The sequence below is a fragment of the Hyperoodon ampullatus genome (assembly GCF_949752795.1).
Source record: "Hyperoodon ampullatus genome assembly, chromosome: 3".
In the NCBI taxonomy this organism is placed as follows: domain Eukaryota; kingdom Metazoa; phylum Chordata; class Mammalia; order Artiodactyla; family Ziphiidae; genus Hyperoodon; species Hyperoodon ampullatus.
In genome coordinates this window covers 56,059,678-56,084,997 of record NC_136916.1, presented here as the reverse complement: position 1 = coordinate 56,084,997, position 25,320 = coordinate 56,059,678, and the positions used below count along the sequence as shown (strand labels likewise).

The 25,320-nt window shown below is 49.2% G+C and overlaps 1 protein-coding gene across 3 annotated transcripts in view; it reads left to right on the top strand.

The window, feature by feature from the left end:
• The window catches only part of MEGF11 (multiple EGF like domains 11), a gene marked incomplete at both ends in the record, with an annotated part of 235,809 nt that overhangs the window by 125,593 nt on the left and 84,896 nt on the right, over positions 1-25,320 (top strand). For all 3 annotated transcript variants that reach the window (XM_079701406.1, XM_079701405.1, XM_079701407.1), the window contains one exon: positions 25,027-25,273. In XM_079701406.1, coding sequence (XP_079557532.1) covers positions 25,027-25,273 — 247 coding nt within the window. The remainder of the gene's footprint in view (positions 1-25,026; positions 25,274-25,320) is intronic.

The window sequence follows — 25,320 nt, the reverse complement described above, 5'->3', positions numbered from 1 at the left end:
TTCACAGCCCAGAATCTCTGGGGCCCACCCTGTATAAATCTTGTCTGCTTTGGGGCTCAGCCACACGTGAAGAAGAGAAGGGAAGGGAAGTCTGTTTACTCTCTGGACCCTGATGCTTGGCCCTTCCAATCAGAGATGAAATGGAAATGAAGGTTGTTGACTAGGCCCCTCCTCACCTCCCTCAGAGAGCTCTAGCCAGCATTTCTTTAGCCCTGTGGGCTCAGAGAACTCAGTAAGGGAGAAACCCAGTGCTTAGGTATGTAGGACATCTTAGCTGGCAAGGACCAAGTCCCATCCTGCATTTTAGAGCTGTGGAAGTTGAGGTCAAGTTGCAGTTGAATAGTAGTAAAGCAGAGACTAGAACCCCGGTCTCTTGACTTCCATCTCGGCATCTCTCCTCTGCCCCATCCTGCCTCCCTCGTGATGATAACAAAATGGATGTGTGTGTGTGTGTGTGTGTGATTCTTCTCCTCATCCCTATCCCACCTATACGGTCAATCCTTATTGCCTCCATTTTGCAAAGGATGAATACTGAGGCTCATACAGTGCTACAACTTAGCAAGCCTTTTGTCCTCTAAGAATTCATTTTACTCTTATAACCATCCTGGTGGATACATTTTAGTATACCCCTTTTCCACCAGAGAAAACTGAGGATTGGAGAAGTGAAGTGACTTTCCCAAGGTCACACACAAGCTAGTCACTGGGTACATTGGACTCGAGCCCAGCTGTTCTCTACTATGTGAACAGGTTAGTGGCAGAGCCAGCCATAGGATGTGGGCCCTGACACTCAGCCCTCAAACCCTTTATAATGTCCCAGGAGGACACATTTCCTTACCTGGCGAGACTGCCCCTCAGCTCAGTGAGTACCAAATGACACCACACCACTTTTTCCACTTAGAGATGCTTCACTACCCACCTCCACTCTGAAGTTCTGTGATGCTTGCAGATGTCACCAGGCACCATCTGAAAAGGTTTTGATTTGCCCACACGGAAGCCACCTGGACAGTTTTTCTCAAAACATTCTCAAGAGTTCTCTGAACTTAACTCACCGCCCCTGGCCCTCCACCTGCCACACTCATTGCTTTCTTTGCTTCCCATCCTGAGAGATAGTTCCACTTCATACATACTGGGGGAGGAACCATAATACTGCTGCCAGTTAATAATTATATTGCACTTAAGTGTTTTTGCAAGCGTGTTTTCAAGCATTCTGTCACCTGATGCAATTATCTCCACTTGACAGATGAAGAATCTGAGACTCACTGTAGTGAAGGGATTTGCTGTGGGTCACGCAATCTGTCAGTGGCTGAGCTAGAACTCAATCCCAAACTTCCTGGTTCCCAGTTCTATGCTTTTCAGCATAAGGTTGGGAAAGAACAAATATTAGCAGAAGGCGGGGAGTGGGGGAGACATTTCAGGAAAGCAAATGCCAAAAATCCCTCTAAGAAGGGCTTCTTCCTGTCGTTTTGATCACCAGAATGTCCTGGAAATTGAAGCATTAATTTGTAGCTTAGAGTGACAAGAATAGAAGGAATTATTCTGCTTTCCATGGTCTGTGTTCAGACGTTCCTTGATGTGGAATTCAGCACCAAGGACAGCGCCCCTGGCCCTGGCGTTCCTTGTAAGACCTGAGAAGCAGAAGAGTCCAGCTTTCATCCTCTGTATAAACCATTTCCATAATACTTAGAGCCCATCTGACCTCTGCTTGAATACCCCCTGCAATGGAGGAATCTTACACTTTCAGTCCTTTCCATTGATACACGGTTTGTTCTTGGACATTCCTATTACAAGTGGAGGAAGTCAGGGAAATGGTTACACTGAGAAGAGGATCACCAAATTCCTTTAAACAGTATTAAATATTTGTGACATATAGAAAAATAAAAAAACAATATGAGAAACACCCACCACCCCTACTGAAAAAAAGTATAAAGATTCACTGTGTTTGCCTCAGATCCTTTTTAAAGAAAGAAAATTTTACAAAAAAATATTTGAAGCCCCCTTAGCGCCTTTCTCTGATCAAATTCTCCTCCCTCTCTCTCCCCAGGGGTCATCTGTATGGTTGTTAAGACCCTTCAATTCAGAAAGTTATGTCAGAGCCAAAAAGATTCCTGGAGACCTTCTTTTCCAACCCACTCATTTAGCAGATGAACAAAGCAAGACCTGGAGAAAGGATTTGACTTAAGATCTCAGTGGTGGTCCTAAGCCTTTTCATGCCCATCATCATCTTTTTTTTTTAATTTTATTTATTTATTTTTGGCTGTGTTGGGTCTTTGTTTCTGTGCCAGGGCTTTCTCTAGTTGCGGCGAGCGGGGGCCGCTCTTCATCGCGGTGCACGGGCCTCTCACTATCACGGCCTCTCTTGCTGTGGAGCACACGCTCCAGATGCGCGGGCTCAGTAGTTGTGGCTCATGGGCCTAGTTCCTCTGCAGCATGTGGGATCTTCCCAGACCAGGGCTCGAACCCATGTCCCCTGCATTGGCAGGCAGATTCTCAACCACTGCACCACCAGGGAAGCCCCCCATCATCTTCTTTTTAATTTCATCCCAGTCTTTGGTGTGGGGTGAGACATAGATTAGTATATCTCTTTTACACATCTTTGGGTTGTTTGACTGCCCACCTTTTTAGCTCTCCACCTCACCTCAAAGATACCAAGTCACACTGTGTTGCATGTGGAAATATCAGGAAAATCATAGAATCCCCTGTTTTTCATATGAGAAATTTGAAGTCATGGTAAAGATAGCTAAATAATAAGGGAAATCAAATTGACTTGCCTTACGGGGGTTGAGAATGGGATTGAGTGGAGCAGGATACGAGGTGATGGGGCAGGGGGAATAGCTTCAGCAAAGCAGCAGGCACATGAAGGCAGAGTCTGCTGGAAACCTGGGTGTGAAGGGTGCCGAGGTTGGGGGTGGGGCACAGGGGAGGATAGGGCAGTGGGAAGGTGGACCTGAGTGTGGAGGGCTTTGAATGCCAGGCCCCCATGCATCTGGACTTGAGCCTCGAGCCACTGAATGCCATGGAAGGGCTGTACACAAGGCAGTGACCTCATCAGATTGGTCATTTGGAAAGATCACTCCAGAAGTTAGGCACAAGTGGGGTGGGGGAAGATACTAGAAGTGGGGCACTCGTTTGGACACTTGTCACAATGATCTATAGCCACCCATAGCTTCTCATTCTCCTGGTGCTGTTAGGTTATTTGGCAGATACTGGACAACTCTCAGGCCCTGATGGCTTATCCCAGGCCAGCTTTTCCTCCCCACCCTCCATTCAGCCACTCCCAGTGATAGAAAATTTGTCCTCATGAGACATCAGAACAACATGGCAAGGGAAACCACCATTACCCACTCTCACATGGCTGGGAAAAGGCAAGCAAAGGGGAGAGTTTTGCACTCTATTTCTGGCTCGCAACTGTGGTCCGGCTCTAATGCTGTGGTAGAAGCAGCCCTGGGCCTCTGGAGACCTGTTCAAGGCTCAGCACTGTCCCTAGTTCATCACGTGGCCTTGAACAAATCACTTTCCCTTTCTAGGCCTCTGAGTCTTCCTTGCAAAGGGGGTGAATGGAACTAGCTGATCACTAGGGTGTCTGCTGTTCTAATACTTTGTAATAACATCCTCCTCTTCACTCTCTGTGAATCATTTATGGGACTCAACTCTGAAGCCTACAAATAGTCTACTCAACCCTGGTCCTTCACTTCATAATCATAACTGCTACAACTCATTGTCCATGTATCATGTGCTTGCCACTATGCTAAGCCCTGTGTAATTGCATTTAATTACTACAACTACCCTACCAGGTAGGTGCTATCATTATTTTCATTTTACAGGTGGGGGAAACTGAGGCACATAACATTTTAGTAACTTGCCCAAGGTCACCCTGCAGAATTCGAACTTGAACCCAGGTCTGTTAGCCTCCACAGCCATGCTCTGAATGCCTATGCCTTAATGCCCAGCCCCAAGCTCAGATCTGTACCTGGTTCCCATAGTAGCACCTTCCAAGGTCTCCTTGGTCCACATCAAACCTTGAGGGAAAAACTTGTCTGGGGCTCTTCTGGACTTTGTGTGTGACCATACCCCACCCCCACCCGGAGAGCTCTGCTGAGGTGCTTGCCTTCTGTTTGCTTATTTTAATAAGGTTGTTCCCTCTCTCCATCCTCAGTGATGACAGGTAGCTGGCTAGAACTAACTACAGTGTTAATTTTGCCTTGAAATCCTCCACCAGCTTCCCAGCTGGAGACAGCTTGAACCTTGAGCTCATTAAGCAACAGAAGCCTGTCTTCCCACCACTTAGATGCAGGCGAGAAACTCGTAATAGACCTGCTTTTACACTGAGTTGAAAAGAGCGGCGCTCAGCCAGTCCTGAATAACTTGCTTTCAGCCCCCATCCCACTCCCCGCTCCCAGCATTCAATTAGCTGCCAATTAGGCACCAAGGGTTCCCCAGCCTCCTGCCAGCCCCTGACCCAAAACAGGAGCTCTCAGCCCAGGTTCAAAGGCATTTTGATTGTGTGCCTGAATTTATCCCGCTCCCTTCACTTGGGCCTGGCTTCCTTTCAAAGTGAAATGCTTTAAAAGGAAAAGAAAAGAAAACCACACACACTGGGGAGGCCCACTGGGACCCCTTCTGGTTCAAACATCCAGTTCAGAGGGCCTCCCGACCGCCCTCCTACACAGCTCCCAGCACATCCTGCGCAGTCAGCCTCACCTAGTCCTCCCACCCCAACCCCTTTGGGTCCCAGCCACTGCGGGAGGGAGATGAGAGGGAAAGATGGGTAGGGTAGAGGAAAGGAGGGTGAGAGTGGGGAGAGAGGCAGCAAAGACGGAAATGGAGACAGGTAGAGAGATGGAGGGACGTCAGGAGAAACAGCTGCTAAGTCTCCTATCCTCCCCAGGGAGGTTGAGCTGCAGAATGAGGACCACCTTTGTAGTCCTCCAGCTCCCAGGGTATCTGATTCCTGGTAATGACAGTATCCTCTACTGGGCTCTGGAGTGCTAGGGTGGAGTAGCAATCATTCCAGCCTGGGGGAAGCGTCCCCTCTCCCTCAGTTTCTAAGCAATTCTTGTCCTTCTCTCCCCCCTTAGACCAGCTAGGCAGGGCTGCTAGGTACAGATGTTCAGGTTGTGCACTGCATAAAGCTGATGTAGAGAAACTTCTATGGGGTGCACGTGGATGGGTGTGGGGACTCCAGCCCTCCCAGAAGTCCTGGAGGAGCCTCTTCTGTACATAGTCAGGGACACACACTGCCTGGAGGCTGCTCCAATCCTGTTTCTTCCTAGACATGCCCCAAGGTCCCTTCTCTTTTTTTTTTTTTTTTTTTGTTTGTTTTTGCGGTACGCGGGCCTCTCACTGTTGTGGCCTCTCCCGCTGCGGAGCACAGGCTCCGGACGCGCAGGCTCAGCGGCCATGGCTCACGGGCCCAGCCGCTCCATGGCATGTGGGATCTTCCCGGACTGGGGCACGAACTCGTGTCCCCTGCCTCGGCAGGCGGACTCTCAACCACTGCGCCACCAGGGAAGCCCAGGTCCCTTCTCTTGTGAGCTGCCTGAGGCCGAATTTCTGCCCCCACCCCCCAACTCTAAAGAACCTAGAGATGTACCAAGTAGACTCCCCTACCGATTATCTCCCTACAGCCCATGATGACATTCCTGCCTCCAGGCCTTCGCTCATGCTGCCCTCTACTGCTTTCCCTTATTCCTAAGTCCACTCTTCCTTCAGGCCTAGGGAGTCCCATCTCCTCCTTGAAGACTTCCCAGCCCTGGGGGCCATGCCTCTTCTGCGTACCTCAAGTTCACAGTGTGCCGCCATGTCTCCCTGGGCATTAGCTCCTTGACCTGTAGTGAAACTTCTCCTTTGTCCTTTTTATGCGTCACTGTGCACGCCCCATCCCCACCCCGGGTCTCGAGGACTGAGGGCAGGAGCTATGTCACCTTTTATCCCCGTCTCCTGCACCATTTCTTGCGCAGATTTGTTGAGGAATTGTTCATTGAATCAACATGCATTAATACTGGGTGCCCAACACATACCAGACAGCGTGCTGGGCACTGTGTATACAGTAGGGGACAAAGCGGACTTGGTGCCTTCCACAGATGCCCTTGCTTCCCCAGACCCTCAGCGCTCACGGCTACACACCAAAGGCCGCTGTGACAAACAGCTGTGGCTCTGCCACAGGCACAATACACAGAGCCAGCAGGACATGCGGCAGAGAGAATGCCCACCCCGTCGCCCTCCACCAGGGGCAGGACTGAGGGGTTAAGGGAGAAATGCCCCAGCTCCCTTGCACCTCCATTGGGAGAACTCTACTCGAGTTCTTGGTTATCTCCCAGAGGTACAGGGGGATTAACTCCTGCTGTGCTGCATCTCCCTTCCCTTCTCTTCCCTTTCCTTCCCCTCCCCTCCCCACAGAGTCACCTCAGGGTCTGCTTCCACAGAAGCCCAAACCAAGTCCCTCCCTGAAGGTGGAGGTGCTGACGAGTCAGGTGATGATGATAACGACCTATTAATCCAGCTAATACGTCAGCTCCCTAGTGAGTTTACCCTTGCACATAACATGATGCCTTGATCGATGACTTTGTTTATTCATTTATTCATCTCCTCATTTTCTGGAAGGGTTTGTTAAATAGTACTGAGCACCTCCTACTTGCAAGTCATGAAAAAGGAACTTTTACACTATATACTGGCCACAACTGTCTAAGGCACCTGAGACCCATTTTATAGGTGAGATGAGGAAGCTAAGTCTCAAGGGATAATGGAGGTCACACAGGTGGTAAGAGGCACAGATGGGATTTGAACCCAGGTCTGTGTGATTCCAAAGCTCAGGTGCCCGTTGAGTAGCGTCAAACAAGGTAAATAAGCAGTAGGCACAATGAATTTAGAGTGAGTGGGGAGAGGGAAGGCTCCTGAAGCTTCCCGAAGGGAGAGGCATTTAATCTGAGCCTTAATGGATAGGAGGGTTTCAGGAGATGGAGAAGCCCCCCTGCGTGGGGTCTGCAGGGTTTTAAGGAGTGACTGCCACATGAAGGACAAGGATAGGTGCTCTGGAGGAGGCTGAGTGCCCCCCACCCCAAGATGGAATGAGGGGTGCTGAGGCCCAGACCACTTTTTCTAACTGATTAATTAATTAATTAATTAATTTTTGGCTGCGTTGGGTCTTTGTTGCTGCACATGGGCTTTCTCTAGTTGCGGCGAGCGGGCTTCTCATTGTGGTGGCTTCTCTTGTTGCGGAGCACAGGCTCTAGGAGTGAGGGCTCTAGTTGTGGCTCACGGGCTTAGATGTTCCACGGCATGTGGGATCTTTCTGGACCAGGGCTCGAACCCGTGTCCCCTGCATTGGCAGGTGAATTCTTAACCACTGAGCCACCAGGGAAGTCCACCCAGACCACTTTTGCTAAGTTCAGCTCATTAGATTCCCTCTAAAATCCCAGAGACGTAAATAACAATAAGGGAACTATATTTAGCAAGGCCTCTGCCTCTCCTGGAGGGGGGCACGTAATGTATGAGATCTCAGCTTGTGTACAACTGTCAGCACATTTTCTGAATCATCTGGATGCCGATGCACGGAGCTGCCCCAACTGATTCTCCTCCCCATTCAGGCCCCCTCCCCTCCCCTCCCCAGATATCTCCTGCCTGTTGGGGTGACGAGGGGAGCATCTCAATAGCACCAGGAGGAAGGGAGCTCTCGCTCACTCCTTCCCCCCACCTCCTTCTAAACCAGGAGGTCCTGGTTTACCCAGGATGGTGATGGGCTGCAGAGAGGGACCATGTCCCTCCTGGCTCAGGGTTGTAAGTCATGCCCACAGGGAAGTCCTGCTTTCTTTCTTTCATGGAGTCATGGTAGAACCCTTCAAGGGCTTCCCATTGCTCTTAAAAAAAAAAAGCCCAACTCCCTGCCATGGCCACATCTGGCCCGTCTACCTCACCTAGAGCCCTTCCCTCTCTCTCAACATCCCAGCTGTGCTGTCCCCTTCAGTGCCTTGACTCTGCCAACCTTTCCCCACCTCAGGACATTTGCCTGTGCTCTTGCTTCTAGCTGGAATGTTCTTACCTCCTACTCTCGCCACGACTGTCTCCTTCTCACCCTTCAGCTCTTAGCATAAATGTCACCTCCTCAAAGGAGGCTTCCTTGACCTCTCAATTGAACCCCTGTCTTTGTTTACCATCAAGCTGTTCTTTGCACCTTTGTACCCTTGTTGTAACTTATGATTGTATATTTACTTGTTAATTTATTCACTTGTTGAGCAAGTATTTATTGAGCATCTCTATGCCAGATGATGGTCTAGGTGCTGGGGATACAGCAGTGAAGGAAACAGCTCCTCAGGGAGCTGACATTCTAGTGGGAGTCCCAGACAATAAACAAAAAGATGAAAGTAAATATATGATACAGTGATTACATAATATCAGATAGAATAAGTTCTCGAAAGAAAAATAAAGCTGGGGGGATGGGGGAGAAAACGTGGAAAGGTTGATCCAAGAAGGCTCTGAGGAGGTGCTGTTTGAACAGAGGCCAAAATAGAGGCCTTTAGTGCTTCTTGTCTGTCTCAGCTCCTGGACCGTCAGCTCCGAGACAGTATCCTGGGTGCTCTATTCCCCACTTGACCCCCAGTGCCTGGCACATCGTAGGCATTCACTAAAGTCTTATGGAGTGAATGAACAAATGGACAACTGACCAGACCTCCTACCACTATAGCACAAGTGTCTCTCCTTCGCTTCATCCTCAGCAGATCCCAGGAGCAGCTGGTCCCCGTTCTTCGATAATAACTCTCGATAGATGGGAAGGCCATTTGTCACTCTGCCCTCAGGCCTCCTCTCTCCAGGGAAACCAGAGGTCCTCACCCAGCAGTGATGGATAGAGTGTCCTCTGACTGGCAGGCCCAGCTGGGAGCTGCTCTCAAAGTCCCTCCCTGTGCAGGGACAAATGGACCATGACACGAATGACACAAATAGCAAGACAGAGTTGAGCAGGAGACCTCAAATACCAAAGAGACATGGCTTCCTGATGATAGGTGGGCCCTGTGTTAAGTGACCCCACTGGGGAAGCGGTACCATGGGGAATGGTGGGTGGGACCAGAGCCTGAAGACGTGGAGTCTCGGCTCTCCTAACTAGACCAGGGGCCTTGGGCAATCTGCTTCATTTCTCTGGCCCTCAGCCTGTCCATCTGAGCAATGGGAATACCAACATTTGCTTTGATGACCTGTAAGCATAGAGGTGCTTTGTAAGGTCAAGGGTGTACAGATAAGCAGAGTTATTCCAAATAACAAGTTAATTGTGCAAAGACTTGGAAGAATGGTTGTATAAAGTGAGGCAAACCTGCATTTATTGTCTTTGTTGTCAAAATTCTATTTATATCTATAATTCAGTGGGCGCCTGTGACCAGAAATTCAGAGCACACACATGTGCTCCAAGATTCAACACTTTGCTTCCTCCTTTGGCTTTGCCGTTCTCCCCATCCCTGACTCTTTGTCTCTGATAGTTCCTCCAGGTAATTCAGAGATCTCAGCATGTCTGAGATGGAAGGAATCTTAGGGCTCGTCTAGTGCTACCCTCTTTATTTTATGATGGGGAAACTGAGGGCCAAAGAAGGGATGTGATTTGCCTAAGGCCACACAGAAAGTCCGGTGTCCATAACCCCCAGATGGTGCCAGAGTCCAGGAGAGGGTGGAGGGTAGAGGCTTTCCTTAAGCAAGTTATTACTTCTCTGTGTCTCACTTTCCTTATCTGAAAATGGAGATTATGGGGTTGTTGGGAGGGTTAAATGAGATACTACTTGTAAAGAGCTCAGACAGGGCTTCATCTATAACAGGGCTCACTGCGTGTTAGCTGCTACTGTCCTACCAGCAGGCACCAACAGTGCCACACAGCCATTCCAATCAGTGGGTGCCCTGCCCTACCAGTTAATGAGTATTTTTAATGTCATCCTTGGTTATATTCATCATTCCCAAGTTCCTAGCCCCTTAAGTAGCACAGCAGTCCACAAGACTTCCCAAAAAAGACAGAGAAGACAGAAACCTTGCCCAGCCGGATCTCCAGTAAAACCACCTATAAACCTGTCTTGGTTTGCTCTCATCCCTCCTCTGAGCTGTGTTCTAGCCCAGTGCCATTCAGGGTGGTCTGTGGACCCAGAGTCCAGGAGTTGTCACTGGCCAGCGATGAGATAAGTAAGAAAAGTGATAGTAAGTGTTCAGAAACTTACAGTAAGTTTGACATTGCTGTGACAGCCAAGCCCGTGGTCGGTGGACTCTTCTGCTGAGCAGGGCATAGCCTAGTGTGGGTGCTGTCAGAGGCTCACAGAGAGTGCCACATGGTGTGACCTGCCTACGAGTCAGGCTCAGTTAGGACCGTGTGTCTGTCTATGATGGATTGGAAAATAAAACAAACAGAACTGGTCCTTCCCCATGGATAGTTTGAGAAGCAGGGGTCTAGCCTTCCTCCAATGAAGTGAACTCCTCAGCCTGCTTTTGCCACGCCCCCTGCAGCAGGGCTGCTTGAACCCCTCCTTGAAGGCTGCTCTACACCCTGAACTCTCCCTCCCTGCCTCTGCTGCCCTCCACTCAGACTGTCTTCCCCTTGCTTTCCCACCTATTGAAATCCTATCCCTCCTTCTAGATCCTAAATCAAATCCTCTCTCTTCCCCAAGGCCCTCCTGGGCAGATTAACCCCTCCCCCCACGCACCCCACACCTCCCAGTGTCCTTTCACCTCCAGCAAGTGCCATTCCCAGTCTGTCTCCTGTGGTCCATGGATCCTGCATGTGTGCCTGACCTGGGTCACTCTGTGGCCCCTGAGGACCAGCTGGTCCCTCCCACCCTTTTTAAGCCCCACCTAGTCTAGACCGCACATCTAATCAGTTTTCAATAAATGTCAGCCAAGCTGATCCAAAGCACCAGGTGTACCAGTCAGCTCCAGGTGCTGTCTTCGCCAAAAGAAAAAATGGCTCAGATGTGAATCCATTTCATTGGAACAATCGTGGTGTAAGCCCTGCAGGACAACCAGGGAAGCCACTGTGTCTGCTGGTGAGAACAGCCTTCCACCAGGCCTCTGGTGTGTGACATTAGCTCCCAGGATGAGTAGCTGAGACAGAGGGTTCCAGGTCCATCCTGCCCCTGGCCCACAGCTGCCTCTCCACATGACTCTCCAGGCTACCCTGGCCCAAATGACCTCAACTTGTTTTCCCACTCCCTGTGCCTGTGACACCCTAGTGAGCTACTGGAGCAGCTCTACAAACCCCACCTTCCTCCTCCTCCTTCCCATCTGATGAGAAAGACCCCCAGTCCATGACGAACGGGGCAACAAGTGAGTCCAGTTTTCGTTCAAAATTCTCTGTGGGCCCACGAGGTAACCTGCCTCTGCCCAGCCTCCACTATCACTGCTTCTTTTCCTGCTTCCTGCATATTCCCTGTGGGGACGGTGACAGACAGAAAGCTCCTTAAGGACACAGACCCCGAGCACCACTTTGACTGCTTCCCCATGAGCATCCATTGCAGTGCTGGCCCTGAAGTGGCTGCTCACTGAGTGAGGGGATGAAGGAGAAGGCATTACTTTAAATTGCAGCAAGAAATTCCTCAGCTAGACCTATGGAAGAACTTCCTGGCTGTGAGAGGAATTAAACACAGACATTTCAAGGCAGAAAGGGTCTTAGAAGTTGGGTTTTCACCCTCCCCCCCATTTAGCTGCTTAACCCATTGTCCTTATGTGAGAATCCAGCAGAAAACTCAGCAACTCTGGAGCTGTGGAAATGGGGTGACCAGAGCCCTTGTCATGGCCCCAGCGCCCACCTGAGGCATAGGACCCTTAGGACTCCGTGGGTCGTAGCTTTACACCCACTCATCTGCGTTAGGCCTGAAAGGGTGGTACCTTCCTTGCCCAAGGCCTGTGACAGAGCCAGAGAGAGACTCTTCCACTAGACTAGACCTCACTGTTTGTAGCAAGTCAGAGTGAGGGGGACGATGGGAAGTGGCGGATGAGGCTGTGGAATGAGTTCACGCCTCATGGGCGTGGATCCCATGACCTTCCTGTGTCCTTTCCTGCTCTGCCTGTTTAAATTCATCTCCCTCAGAGCCCACATCTGGGGGTCCCAGTCCCACACCGAAGAGTTTCACCAAATTCCCTTTGATTCCCAACTGCTCCTCCCCCTCCTGAGCCTGTGGTTTGCGCAGGAGCTTTCAAAGGGAGGTGAGAGCTGGGCCCCGCTGGGGAGGGTGCAGGCCTGGGCAGCGGGTCCCCTGGTGGGTCTGTGGTGTCTTTGCCGCCTTTGAAAGGCTCTTCCAAAGAGGTAATTCCTTTGTGCGCAGACATGATTTATGAGGCTTTCTAGGCAAATTGTGGAGATAAATTGTGGTCTTCTGGGCTGGGAAGCTTCAAAGGCAGTGATGCAGGAAGATCAGAGGGTGCTGGGCCACCAGGAGCTGGGCCCTCATTAAAAGCCTCTGGTACTGGGGGGAAGGAGGGTTAGGTTTTCAGCAGAGCTGAGGACAGACTAGCTCAGGCCGGCCCCTGGGTCCATCTGGGGCACCCACAGCTTAGGGAAGGGAGGGACAGGGCAGGGAGTCCACGGAGCTGGCACCAGCCTCTGCTCAGCCTAGCCCAGGGACCTTGCAGGCAAGGGGTCTCACCCCCACCGGCCTCTCACTGATGACCTGGACCTCCCCCTTCCCCTCTAGTCTCAATATCTCCTCTGTACGAGAACAGCATAGGCGTAAATGAACTCCAGTGTTCCAGCTCTGCCGTGCCTCCCACTCGATGCTCTGTGGTTCAAGGCCCTGTTGTCAAATGTCGCCATTTGAGAAACAGGCCAGAGATCACACTGGCTCTGAGGTGATGGACGAGTCACCTACCCACACCTGACCTTGTTTCCTTCCCCTGAAGAATGCAGATAATCATAGCTATGCAGAGGAACCATGGCTTAAACTGAACAAGTACAATACCTACTGCAAAGTACCTAATACCTAGTTTTCTTCCCCATCGCCTGTCTACACAGTGTCATGGCATACTATATCTGGGGCGGTCTCTGTGGAGTTGATAAATTTGACTTCCACACCTTCCCATCTCCTTTCTCTGAAAGCAGGTTAGCATACATGCACACACCCCCTTCCTAATCTGGCGCTCAGGTCTGCTAATTGCTGCTTGGATATTAACAGATAACTGGGGTATTAATGCCCCGTGATGTGACTCACACCCCCCCACACACACACCCCTACACAAACATGGGATGATGTGCAATTTAATAGGGGATTCCTGAAACGCTGAGGAATGGAATCCTAATGGTACGATGCCAAGCAGACTCAGCGATATCTAGAAGCAAGGGTCTGGTGCTGGTTTCCAGATGCATCCATCCACAGAGAGATATAGGGCACTGATTACATGGACTTACTGAATCTCCCCACTCCCTCCTGATATTTTGATGGCGTGATGTCTGGTTAAAATGGACTTGGTTGCCTGGAGCTGTGGTCGAGGCTGTGGCAATGGACACGAGGAAGGTAATGAGCTGAAGCCACTGACTCTGCTCGGGGCATTTTAATGTACCTACTGGCTTCGTTCCCCCTGCCCTGCTCCCCAAGACCCGACCAGCTCCCGGACCCCCTGGCCTGACAGTGGGTGCTCTTCTAGTTGTAGCTGCCCCAGCAACAGGCTTCCCAGCACCCCTCCATCATCCTCTGTTCTGATGGGTCAGTGTTTCCCATTTGCTTGTCTGTTGTTCAAATCAGCCCCTAGAACATAATGGGTGTTCAACAATTGTTTGACAAGTGAATAAATGAGCATAACTCATCCCCCAAAAGCTGGTGTGGTGGGATGGAAAGAGCTTTAGATGGACATGGCCAGCTAGTTTCAAATCTAGTTCTCCAGCGTATTAGCTGTGTGACCACAGGCAAGTCACTTGGCCCCTCTGATCAGTTTCCTGACTTGGAAAATGTAGGGGGTACACAAGATGCCCTCTGAAACCGAAGACTAAGAAAACCAGTCTTTGACTCTCAGCTCTGCCTTTTGCAATTCGGGGCGCTTTTGCCCCTGAGAGGACATTTCTAAATATCTGGAGACATTTTTGGTTGTCACAATTGTGTGTGGGGGGTGCTACTGGCATCCAGTGGGTAGAGGCCAGGGATGCTGCCAAACACCCTACAATGCACAGATGCCCCCACAACAAAGAATTTTCTGGCCCAAAATGTCAATCATGCTGAGACTGAGAAACCCTGATCTACTTATTTCATGTCTCTGAGCCTCAGTTTTCTCAGTTGAAAAATGGGATAATAATCCACCTCACATGGTTTGTCTCAAATCCTCTTTGAAACAAGGCAAGGTATGAACAAATGGCACAGGCTTAGTAAGAGGATTAAATGACACAACCCCTATGAGAACACAGCTCGTCCATAGGAAGCTCACAGGGTTGGGGTTTTGCCTATGCGTGTGTTTAGTCCTCCACCCCTGCCACCCTCGAGGACCAGTGGGACGTGGAGGGGCAGCCTGCGTTCCAGGCAGCCGTGGTGAATTCTGCCTGCCCTTGGAGGCTTGAGGGAGATATAGACAGTGTGGTTAAATAACACAGAGTAACAAGTGTAATAACTAGATCACTAAGAGCTAATGATACATCATTATAATCCTGTGCTGTCAGCATCTGCTAGGCTTAGGGACTGTTTCAGGAGATTTGGGTTTTAATCTACAGCACCTTGGTCTATTAATATTTAATTCCAGCAATCTAAGTGGTGGAGAGATAGGGGTCAGAGCCATGGTTCAGATCAGAGCCTGGGTAACCACCTTGAATTTTTTTTTTTCCACACAAGGGCAAGCATACCATCTACCCTGTCTCTTCTGGCCTGTTTCTCAAGCGGGGACATTGAGCAACAGAGCACAGAGTCACACAATATCAGAATGGGAAGAGATCCCAGCGTATACCTACTGGTGTTTCTTTTTCTTCTTTTCTTTTCCATAATGGTTTATCACAGGATATTGAGTATAGTTTCCTGTGCTATACAGTAGGACCTTGATGTTTGTCTAGTCTATATATAATAGTTTGCATCTGCTAGTCCTAAACTCCCAATCCTTCCCTCCCCCACCCCATACTGGTGTTTCTTAATGCGGACGCCACTGGCACTTGGAGGGCATAGTTCATTGTGCAGGACTGTCCCTGATCATTTGTGACAACCTAATCCCTCCCTCCCCCTATTTCCAGGTGCCCTGTTTGGGAGGGTGACCTACTCCAGGCAAGAACCACTGATCCAAATCTGTCATTTTACACATCTAAACACAGAGGCCCAGAGAGGGGAGGGGGCTGCCCAAGATTGCCCAGCGTTGGCTCCGACCCACCCTTCGATGCTCCCTCAAAATTGCAGCTTGGGTCTGGAAAAAGTGGAGGGGCTTGGCCTTTGAGGATTTGCCTGTGCTTCTTTTTATATAAATAAAATTATTTATTTTATTTTATTTATTTTTGGCTGTGCTGGGTCTTCGTTGCTGCACACGGGCTTTCTCTGGTTGCGGCGAGCGGGGGCTACTCTTTGTTGCGGTGCGCGGGCTTCTCGTTGTGGTGGTAAGTGCGTGGGCTCAATAGTTGTGTCTCGTGGGCTCTAGAGCGCAGGCTCAGAAGTTGTGGCACACGGGCTTAGTTGCTCCGTGGCATGTGGGATCCTCCCGGACCAGGGCTCGAACCCGTGTCCCCTGCATTGGCAGGCGGATTCTTAACGACTGTGCCACCAGGGAAGCCCTGCTGAGCTTTATAGAAAGCTCCACCACTTTTTGGTGGGCTCCAGCACTCCAGAATAGTTAAATCAGAATGTCCAGGGCTGAAGCCCAGGCATGAGAGGTTTTTAAAACCTCCAGGATGGTGCTGATGAGCAGCCAGGCCAAGGACCACTGTCTGAGGATGTGAATCCCCACGGGAGGAGGCTCTTTGGTCACTGGAGAAGGGCTGGCCAAGCCCCCTTGTCAGCATGGCTGATGGCTCTTCCTGTCCCCAGCTCTGGGCTGGACGCTGGGTGAGACTGTGTGTGCATGTGGGGGGCAGGGACAGCTGCAAACAAGAACTCATCCCAGGGCCTTCCCTGGTGGGGCAGTGGTTAAGAATCCACCTGCCAATGCAGGGGACACAGGTTTGATCCCTGGTCCAAGAAGATCCCACATGCCACGGAGCAACTAAGCCCGTGACCACAACTACTGAGTTCGTGAGCCACAACTGCTGAAGCCCGTGTGCTGCACCTACTGAAGCCCGCATGCCTGGAGCCCGTGCTCTGCAACAAGAGAAGCCATCGCAATGAGAAGCCCACGCACCACAACAAAGAGTAGCCCCCGCTCGCCGCAACTAGAGAAAGCCCGTGCACAGCAACGAAGACCCAACGCAGCCAAAAAATAGATAAAATAAAATAAACTAAAAAAAAAAAAGAACGCACCCAGGCCCCCATGCTGTAACCCACGGGGACTCCAAGGCTAGTAGAGGAGATTGGACACAAGACACCTAAAGCTACTTATATAGAAGTGGTGACAAAAAAACAATGGTCAACCAAGTTATTGTTCCTAATAGAGAAAGTCAACAAAGGCATAAAAACATAGCAAGTTGTGCCTTTAATAAGTGATCTTCAGGGACTCCAAAAGATACTTGGACATGCATGTTCACAGCAGCATTATTCACAATAGCCAAACGGTAGAAATAACCCAAGTGTCCCTCAAGAGACGCATGGATAAACAAAATGTGGCATACTTATACAATAGAACACTATTCAGTCATAAAAAGGAATGGAGTACAGATACATGCTACATCATGGATGAACCTTGAAAACATTATGTTAAGTGAAAGAAGCCAGACACAAAGGACTAATATTGTATGATTCCACTTACGTGAAATATCTAGACGAAGCAAATTCATAGAGACAGAAAGTAGATTAGAAGTTTCCAGAATGGAAGAGGGAATGGGGAGTTATTACTTAACGGTTCCAGAGTTCCAGTTTGGGGTGATGGAAAAGTTTTGGAAATAGCGGTGACAGCGTGAGTCTAATTAATGCCACTGAATTGATTGTACACTTAAAAATGATTCAAATGGGGGCTTCCCTGGTGGCGCAGTGGCTGGGAGTCCGCCTGCCGATGCAGAGGACATGGGTTCATGCCCCGGTCTGGGCAGATCCCACATGCCGCGGAGCGGCTGGGCCCGTGAGCCATGGCCGCTGAGCCTGCGCGTCCGGAGCCTGTGCTCCGCGGCGGGAGAGGCCACAGCAGTGAGAGGTCCGCGTACCACAAAAAAAAAAAAAAAAAGATTCAAATGGCAAAATGTATGTTATACATGTCTTATCACAGTAGGAAAAGTTCAGAAGAAATAAATTATCTTAACTGAAGAGGATAAAATTATGGGAAGTAGGGCCAGTCATGAAAAACCTGGGCCCTATGACCACCACCTCCACATGAACCAATCCCTGGATTGGTTTCCTTTGTGGAAAATGAGCCCCTGCTCTCACATCTCCCTGTGCATTATGCAAGGTGGCCGTCTAAGCCCAGGCCGGCCACCAACATCCCACATCCCCTCTTCCATCAACAGCAGGCCACACCCAGTAGAACAGCAGTGGTTAGAGCTCAGATAGCAAGTCACTCCCCAGCTGGGTGAACTTGGACAAGGTAGTTAACCTCCCTGGGCCTCTGTTTCCTAATCTGCAAAATGGGGATAAGAATAGCACCCGCGTTAAAGGGGTTGCTGTGAGAATTAAATGAGAAAATTTACTTTGTGCCTTTATCTCATGGCCTGGCACGTATTGACCGCCCTTTCAGGTGGAGTTACAAATTTGAAAGCGTGTCTGTGGTGAAGGTGGGTGGTGAAGGGAGAGACGTAGCCACTCCCCTTGTGGGGGTGAGGGAGTACCCAAGCCTGGGCCCTGCAGAAAGGAGAGGTCAGCTGGGAGATGCACAGGCTGCGAAGGGCGAGAGTTGGCCGGATTAAAGGACCAGAACAAGCCAGGCCACAGACTTTTGGGTGGCCTAAGCCCTCACTCGCTGCCCAGAGAAGATCTGCCCACTTGAAAAAATCAGCCAAAGCCAAATATAATTAGGAAGGAGCATCTGTGACAGAAATAAAAAAAGTCTGTGAGGGGCTGACATTCTGGGGCCAAATTGGAAAGAGTTTGCGATTGTCTGTGAAAGAATGCAAAGTCCTGTTGTAATTTTAATGGTGATAGTTTTTATTCACCTTCAGCAGGGTAGATAATTGACTCACTGCCTCATTTCTCTTTCATTGCTAGGGAATGAGGTGTTTTTAAGTGGATTTTCTAAGATTACTGAAGCTTATCCCTGTGAACCCTAACTTTTTTTTTCACTTAATCACTGTAGGGGGAATGTCTATGGAATGGCTTACACACTTCCCTGCTTCCTTCATCAGAATATTCTAATTGAATGGAACCTCTTCCTGTCAATTTTGATACGAGGGATTATTTGCTCCTATGTTAGTGACTCCAAGTTGCTTTGCTTTTTTAGTCTAAAAATGTTTTCTGTTTATTTCCGTCAGTTTCTAATGTGCATAGAGCTCTTTTTGGAGGGGGGAGCCCCATAAAACACACATACACAGATGTAAACACAAACATATACAGTGTGCGTGCGCACGCGCGCACACACACACACACACTCTCTCTCTCTTTCTCTCTCTCACACACCCACACACCCACACACCATCTACAGTCTGAGAACCCAGATTGTCGGACTTAATGGAATTGCATTTCCACGTGCTTCTCTAATGCCCTGAACTGCCTTATCATGGCACTTTCACAGCGTTCTGTAAATGCTGCTCCCGCGGCTCTGTCCCCGCTAGACTGTACACTCCAAGAGGGCGGGACACTTTCTGCCACTCGTAGGTGCTTAGTAAATGTCTGTCAAAAGGACAAGTAGAAGAGCAGAAGCACCCAAGTGTGAGGGCATCAGTCAGTAGGTGAATGGGTTTTGAATGCCTTCCTGGATGTCCCTTAGCCCCCTCAAAACCCAGTGAGCAAAATTAACCTCATCCTTTTCCCCCAAGTGTTTGCTCTTCCCCTTGTGTTTCCATAAAGTATGTGGCACCAGCATCCATCCAGCAGCCTAAGCCAAAGCTAGGGTACCAACCTCCCTCTCTCTTCTTCCCTGAGCACCCTGTCAGTCACCACGTCCTTGCTGATTCAACCTCATAAACTCAGCTGAAGTCTGTCCCCTTGTCTCCATCCCAAATGCTACTACCTTAGTCAAGGCCACCATCATCTCCTTCCCATTATAACAGCCAGGTGCCCAACCCCACCCCTACTCCATCTCTCCTGGCCACATATCTATTCTCACCAGACCAATCTTTTAGCAGCCACACCTGGTCTTGTCAGTCTTCCACTTAGAACATATTCAGAGCCTCCTGGCCCTTGTACGAAGTCTGCCCCCCTTAACATGGCTCACAGGGACTTCCCTGGTGGTGCAGTGGTTAAGAATCCACCTGCCAATGCAGGGGACACGGGTTTGAGCCCTGGTCCGGGAAGATCCCACATGCCACGGAGCAACTAAGCCCATGCGCCACAACTACTGAGCCTGTGCTCTAGAGTCTGCAAGCCACAACTACTGAGCCCATGCGTTACAACTACTGAAGCCCGCGCACCTAGAGCTCGTGCTCCGCAATGAGAGAAGCCACCGCAATGAGAAGCCTGTGCATCGCAACGAAGAGCAGCCCCCGCTCGCCGCAACTAGAGAAAGCCCACGCGCAGCAACGAAAACCCAACGCTGCCAAAAATAAATTTAAAAAAAAAAAAAAAAAAAAAAAACATGGCTCACAAAGCCCTTGCACCTGGTACCCAGCCCAGGAATCGACCTCACCTTGTACCTTGGTCTCCCTTAAAGTCTACACTTCAGACACACATATCTTTTTTTCATTTTCCCTCACATTCATGCTTTTTCCCCATTCCAAACGTTTATATACATTATTTCCTCTGCCTAGATTCATCCCCCACCCTCACCCCTCCTTCAGGTCTTTTCTTTGAAGACATCTTCCCTAACCACCCCTGTCTGGGTTCAGACCTGCCTGTGTCTTCCTCTGATGCCCTGAATGACCCCTATTAGAGCCCTTCTGCAGTCAGCCTTAAATGCTGCTCTCGTTGCTCCGCCCCCACCCACTACACACTCCAAGAGGGAGGGACACTTTCTGGCCCTCGCAGGTGCTTGGTTGAATGAACGAGTAGAAGAACGAAAGCACCCAAGTGTTAGTGCGTGGGCTTCCTGACAATATCCAGCTCCCTTATCAGAGGCAGAGTTTTGCTTCTTACTGGGTTTGGTTGTGACAGAGTGAATGGAGGTCCCGTCTGATAAGTAAAGCATAACTGTCTGCCCTGGGATGCACCAAGGGCAAGCTGGCTGTGGACTCCAACAGTTCAGTACAGAGCCAAGGTCTGAGGGCAGTGACTATGCCAGCACAATGAGGGGAATCTCTTGTTCGGGGTCCCAGGGCTGTTCATAGTGATGAGTGGGGAGGATGTGGCTAGTCTCTGTGGTGTCCCGGTCCTCGTGCTTTGCAATTGCCACCTTGTCCCCAATGGCACCTCTTAAATCTCTCTCCTCAGAATCATCACTCAGAAAGTGTCACATGCACCTCCAGTGGAGAGTGCTGGAGCCAGAAGACCTGGCCTGCCCTTGACTATAACCTTGGGCAATCACATAATCTCTCTGACCCTTTATTTCCCCATCTGTAAAATGGAGAGATAATAAAACCTAATTCACATGGTTTTAAATGTCACAAGGGAGCATTTAAAACGTGGTGGTTATTATTATTACAGTGGAGTCACATCATATGTATGTTAAACTCATGCAAATTTTACTACATATGCTTGACAACAAAAAGAGATAGAGAAATGATACAGTAGGTAATTCTGCTCTCTTTCTACTCACTGAGTAGATCTCCCAGAGAGAAGGTGACGTGGCAGACGCCGGACTGCTGGGTGCTCCATCACTCTCTGTCCTGTGAGCCTCTTTCGGTGTGAGTGCAGGTTATAATGATAACTGGACTCAATTCTTTAAATTGAGATATAATTGACATATAACATTATGTTAGTTTCAGGTTACAACATAATGATTCAACATCTGTATATATTGTGAAATGATCGCCACCCTGAGTCTCGTTAACATCACACATGGTTACAGTTGTTTTTTTCTTATGATGAGACCTTTTAAGATCTTCTCTCTTAGCAACTCTCAAATATACAATACAGAATTATTAACTGTAGTCACCATGCTGTACATTACATCCCCTGAACTCATTTATCTTGTAGCTGGAAGTTTGTACCTTTTGACTACCTTTGCCCCTTTTGCACACTCCCTGCCTCTGACAACCACCAATCTGTTCTCTGTATCTATGAGTTTGATGTTTGTTTGTTTGTTTGTTTGTTAGACTCCACATATAAGTGAGATTATATGGTATTTGTCTTTCTCTGACTGACTTCTTTCACTTAGCATAATGCCCTCAAAATGTCTATCCATATTGTCACAAATGGCAAGATTTCCTTCTTTTTCATGGCTGAATAATATTCCATTGTGTGGGACTTCCCTGGTGGTGCGGTGGTTAAGAATCTGCCTGCCAATGCAGGGGGCATGGGTTCGAGCCCCGGTCTGGGAAGATCCACATACTGTGGAGCATCTAACCCTGTGCACCACAACTACTGAGCCTGTGAGCCACAACTACGGAAGCTCACGTGCCCCAACTACTGAAGCCCGCGTGCCTAGAACCCATGCCCTGCAACAAGAGAAGCCATCGCAATGAGAAGCCCATGCACCACAACAAAGAGTAGCCCCCACTAGCTGCAACTAGAGAAAGCCTGCACGCAGCAATGAAGACCCAACACAGCCATAAATAAATAAGTAAATGAAATTATAAAAAAATATATTCCACTGTGTGTGTGTATGTGTATATATGTGTGTGTGTATTCATCCACTGATGAACATTTAGGTTGCTTCTGTGTCTTGGCTAGTGTAAATAATGCTACAGTGAACATGGGGGTGCAGATATCTTTTCAAGTTAATGTTTTCATTTCTTTCAGATAAACACCCAGGAGTAGAATTGCTGGATTTTACAGTAGTTCTATTTTTAAGTTTTTGAGGAACCTCCATACTGTTTTCCATACTGGCTGCACTAACTAAAATTCCCACCAACAATGCACAAGGGTTTCTTTTTCTCCACATCCTTGTCAACACTTGTTATTTCTTGTCTTTTAGATAATAGCCAGTCTATCAGGCTTGAGGTGATATCTCAGTGTGGATTTTTTCTTTTAATCTATGCATTCTTTTTTTTTAAAATAAATAAATTATTTATTTATTTATTTTGGCTGTGTTGGGTCTTCACTGCTGCGCACGGGCTTTCTCTAGTTGCAGCAAGCGGGGGCTACTCTTCATTGCGGTGCGTGGGCTTCTCATTGCGGTGGCTTCTCTTGTTGTGGAGCACGGGCTCTAGGCACACAGGCTTCAGTGGTTGTGGCTCGAGGGCTCTAGTGTGCAGGCTCAGTAGTTGTGGCGCACGGGCTTAGTTGCTCCGTGGCATGTGGGATCGTCCCGGACCAGGACTTGAACCCGTGTCCCCTGCATCGGCAGGCAGATTCTTAACCACTGCACCACCAGGGAAGTCCCCTCAGTGTGGTTTTGATTTGCATTTCCCTGATGGTTATGAGCATCTTTTCAAGTACCCGTTGGTCATCTGTATGTCTTCTTTGTAAAAATATCTATTCAGATCCTCTACCCATTTTTTAATCAGATTGTTTGTTTGTTTGTTTGCTATTTCATTGTATAAGTTATTTATATATTTTGGATATTAAACCCTTCTCAGATATGTGATTTGCAAATACTTTGTCCCATTTGGTAGGTTGCCTTTTCATTTTGCGGATGGTTTCCTTTGCTGTGCAGAAGCTTTTTAGTTTCATGTAGTCCCACTTGTTGATTTTGCTTCAGTTGCCTTTGCTTTTAGTGTCAAATCCAAAAAATCATTGCCAAGACCAATATCAGGGAGCTTACTACCTATGTTTTCTTCTAGGAGTTTTTTGGTTCTGGTCCTACATTCAAGTCTTTAATCCATTTTGAGTTGATTTTTACATATGGTGTAAGATAGGGGTCCAGTTTCATTCTTTTGCATGTGGCTGTCCAGTTTTCCCAACACCATTTATTGAAGAAACTGTCCTTTCCCCATTGTATATTCTTGGCTCCTTTGTCATAAATTAATTGACTATATATGCATGGGTTTCTTTCTGGACTCTGTATTCTGTTCCATTGATCCATGTGTCTGTTTTTATGCCAATACCATACTGTTTGAATTACTATAGCTTTGTAATATAATTTAAAATCAGAAAGTGTGATGCCCCCAGCTTTGTTCATCTTTCTCAAAATTGTTTTGGCTGTTGGACTTGGTTTTTGACTCACTTACTGTAGTACCAGGTAGAAAATGCAGGGTGAGTCTTGCTCAGAATTTGGCAGCTCGGTTTGTATGTGTGTATATTTGGGGCACAATGAAGAAGGGATGAAGCAAGATAGGGTGATTGGGATTCCAGGCCTAGTGTGGTTCCATCTACTAAAAGTAATGGACAGTTTCCATGACTTTAACCAATTGACCCTTGTCAGCAAGTGGGAAGTATATGCAGGAGGGTTGGTGGGGCTGGTAGAGTGATTCTTCCATCAGCCGTTCAGTTTCCAAAGATCCCACGTACTCACTGGCTTCACTAGAACCTTGTGCTTTTGTACATACCCAGCACTCAAGTACCACCGTCTCTTTGCTCATACTGAGCCTGCCCCAGGGACACCTTCCTCAATCCCACTCACCTGCCGCCTTTCCTCTCTGAGTGGCTAAACCCTACAGTCACTGGAGCACAAAGGTCAACTAATCATCTCCTCGTCTTCAGGCAGTAGGGTCTCTAGCCATTCCAGTTTGCCCAGCACAGAGGGATTTCTCAGAATGAGGGACTTTCAGTGGTGAAACTGGGACAGTCAGTCACTCTGATTGTCAGACAAGGGAGACATCTTTTACAGCCCACTTCAGGTGCCTTCTCTTCCAGGAAATGTAGCCTGCTGCCTTAGCTGGGAGCAGTCTCTTTCTTCATGGAACGTCTCCTAGTACATTATTTATGCCTGTCCTTGCCTGAACTCCACATCCACCTCTACTCCAGGATTTGAGTGAATGAGGCTACAGTTGAAGGATTTCTTGCTGTTGTGTGTCCTGTATGCATCAAGTGAGGGTCAGACTAGGAAGTGGCAGCAGGCTGGGTGACCTACCTGAGGACTGCCGTTCAGCCCCTTTCCCCCCCGCACACACACCCTGCCGCAGAGTGTGAATTGCTGCAAAGGTGGCTCAGATATCACTCTTTGAAACAGTTAATTACATATAAAGATCTTCAAGGCTGTCTGTCACTTCCCAGGGAAATATTTCTTTTTTCCTGCTCCTTCTGAAGTTGGCTGCTTGGAAAGTAATGAAATTGAACTGAGGATGAAGGAACCAGGAGGTGTAGGCATTACTGTTAGGCAGACGCAGGATGAAAGAGAGATGGGGGTGGAGGAGGTGACAGGGAGATGGAGCGGGGGGAGGGGCAGGGCGTTAGAAGACTTGTTCACAGAGAGTGAGATGCAAGAGGTGAGAAGAACTAATGTTTCAGGAAGAGATGGAAAGAGAGAGAGATGGGAGCTGGGCTGGGGAGGCACCAAGAAGGGGAGGAGGGTCACGGAGAAGAGGGGAGGCGCCCTGGAAGAGACGGGGCCTGGCTGAGAGCAAGAGAGAGCCAACCAACAAGAGTTTCAGCAAAGGTAAAAGAGCTTGTGGTTCCAGACTTTCAATACCGGAGAGGGGGCTCTGGAGAGGTGTGGTTGGAATGGAATGACCCTGACTGGGAGATGCGTTGAGGAAAGAAGCTTCTGAGCTTGGGTGATTATTTGGGGGTGGAGTGGGGCTTGGCAAGGAGCTGATGGAGCTGTGAAGCGCCAAAGCTTCCATCCAGAAACCCCTTGCTGCCTCCTATCCAGGGAAGAGCAATGCAGAGATGGGAAGGCTGTTTCCAGCCCCCATCCCAAGCAGAGTCCACGGGGATCCCTCTGCCCTGACCCGCTCCTCTCTTGCAGGCTGCGACAGCGACCACTGGGGCCCCCACTGCAGCAACCGGTGCCAGTGCCAAAACGGAGCCCTGTGCAACCCCATCACCGGCGCCTGCGTGTGTGCCGCCGGCTTCCGAGGCTGGCGCTGCGAGGAGCTCTGCGCGCCTGGCACCCACGGCAAGGGCTGCCAGCTGCCGTGCCAGTGCCGCCACGGCACCAGCTGCGATCCCCGCACCGGCGAGTGCCTCTGCTCGCCCGGCTATACTGGCGTCTAGTGAGTAAAGCCCGGGGCGGCTGGGAGAGCAGGATTGGGAAACACTT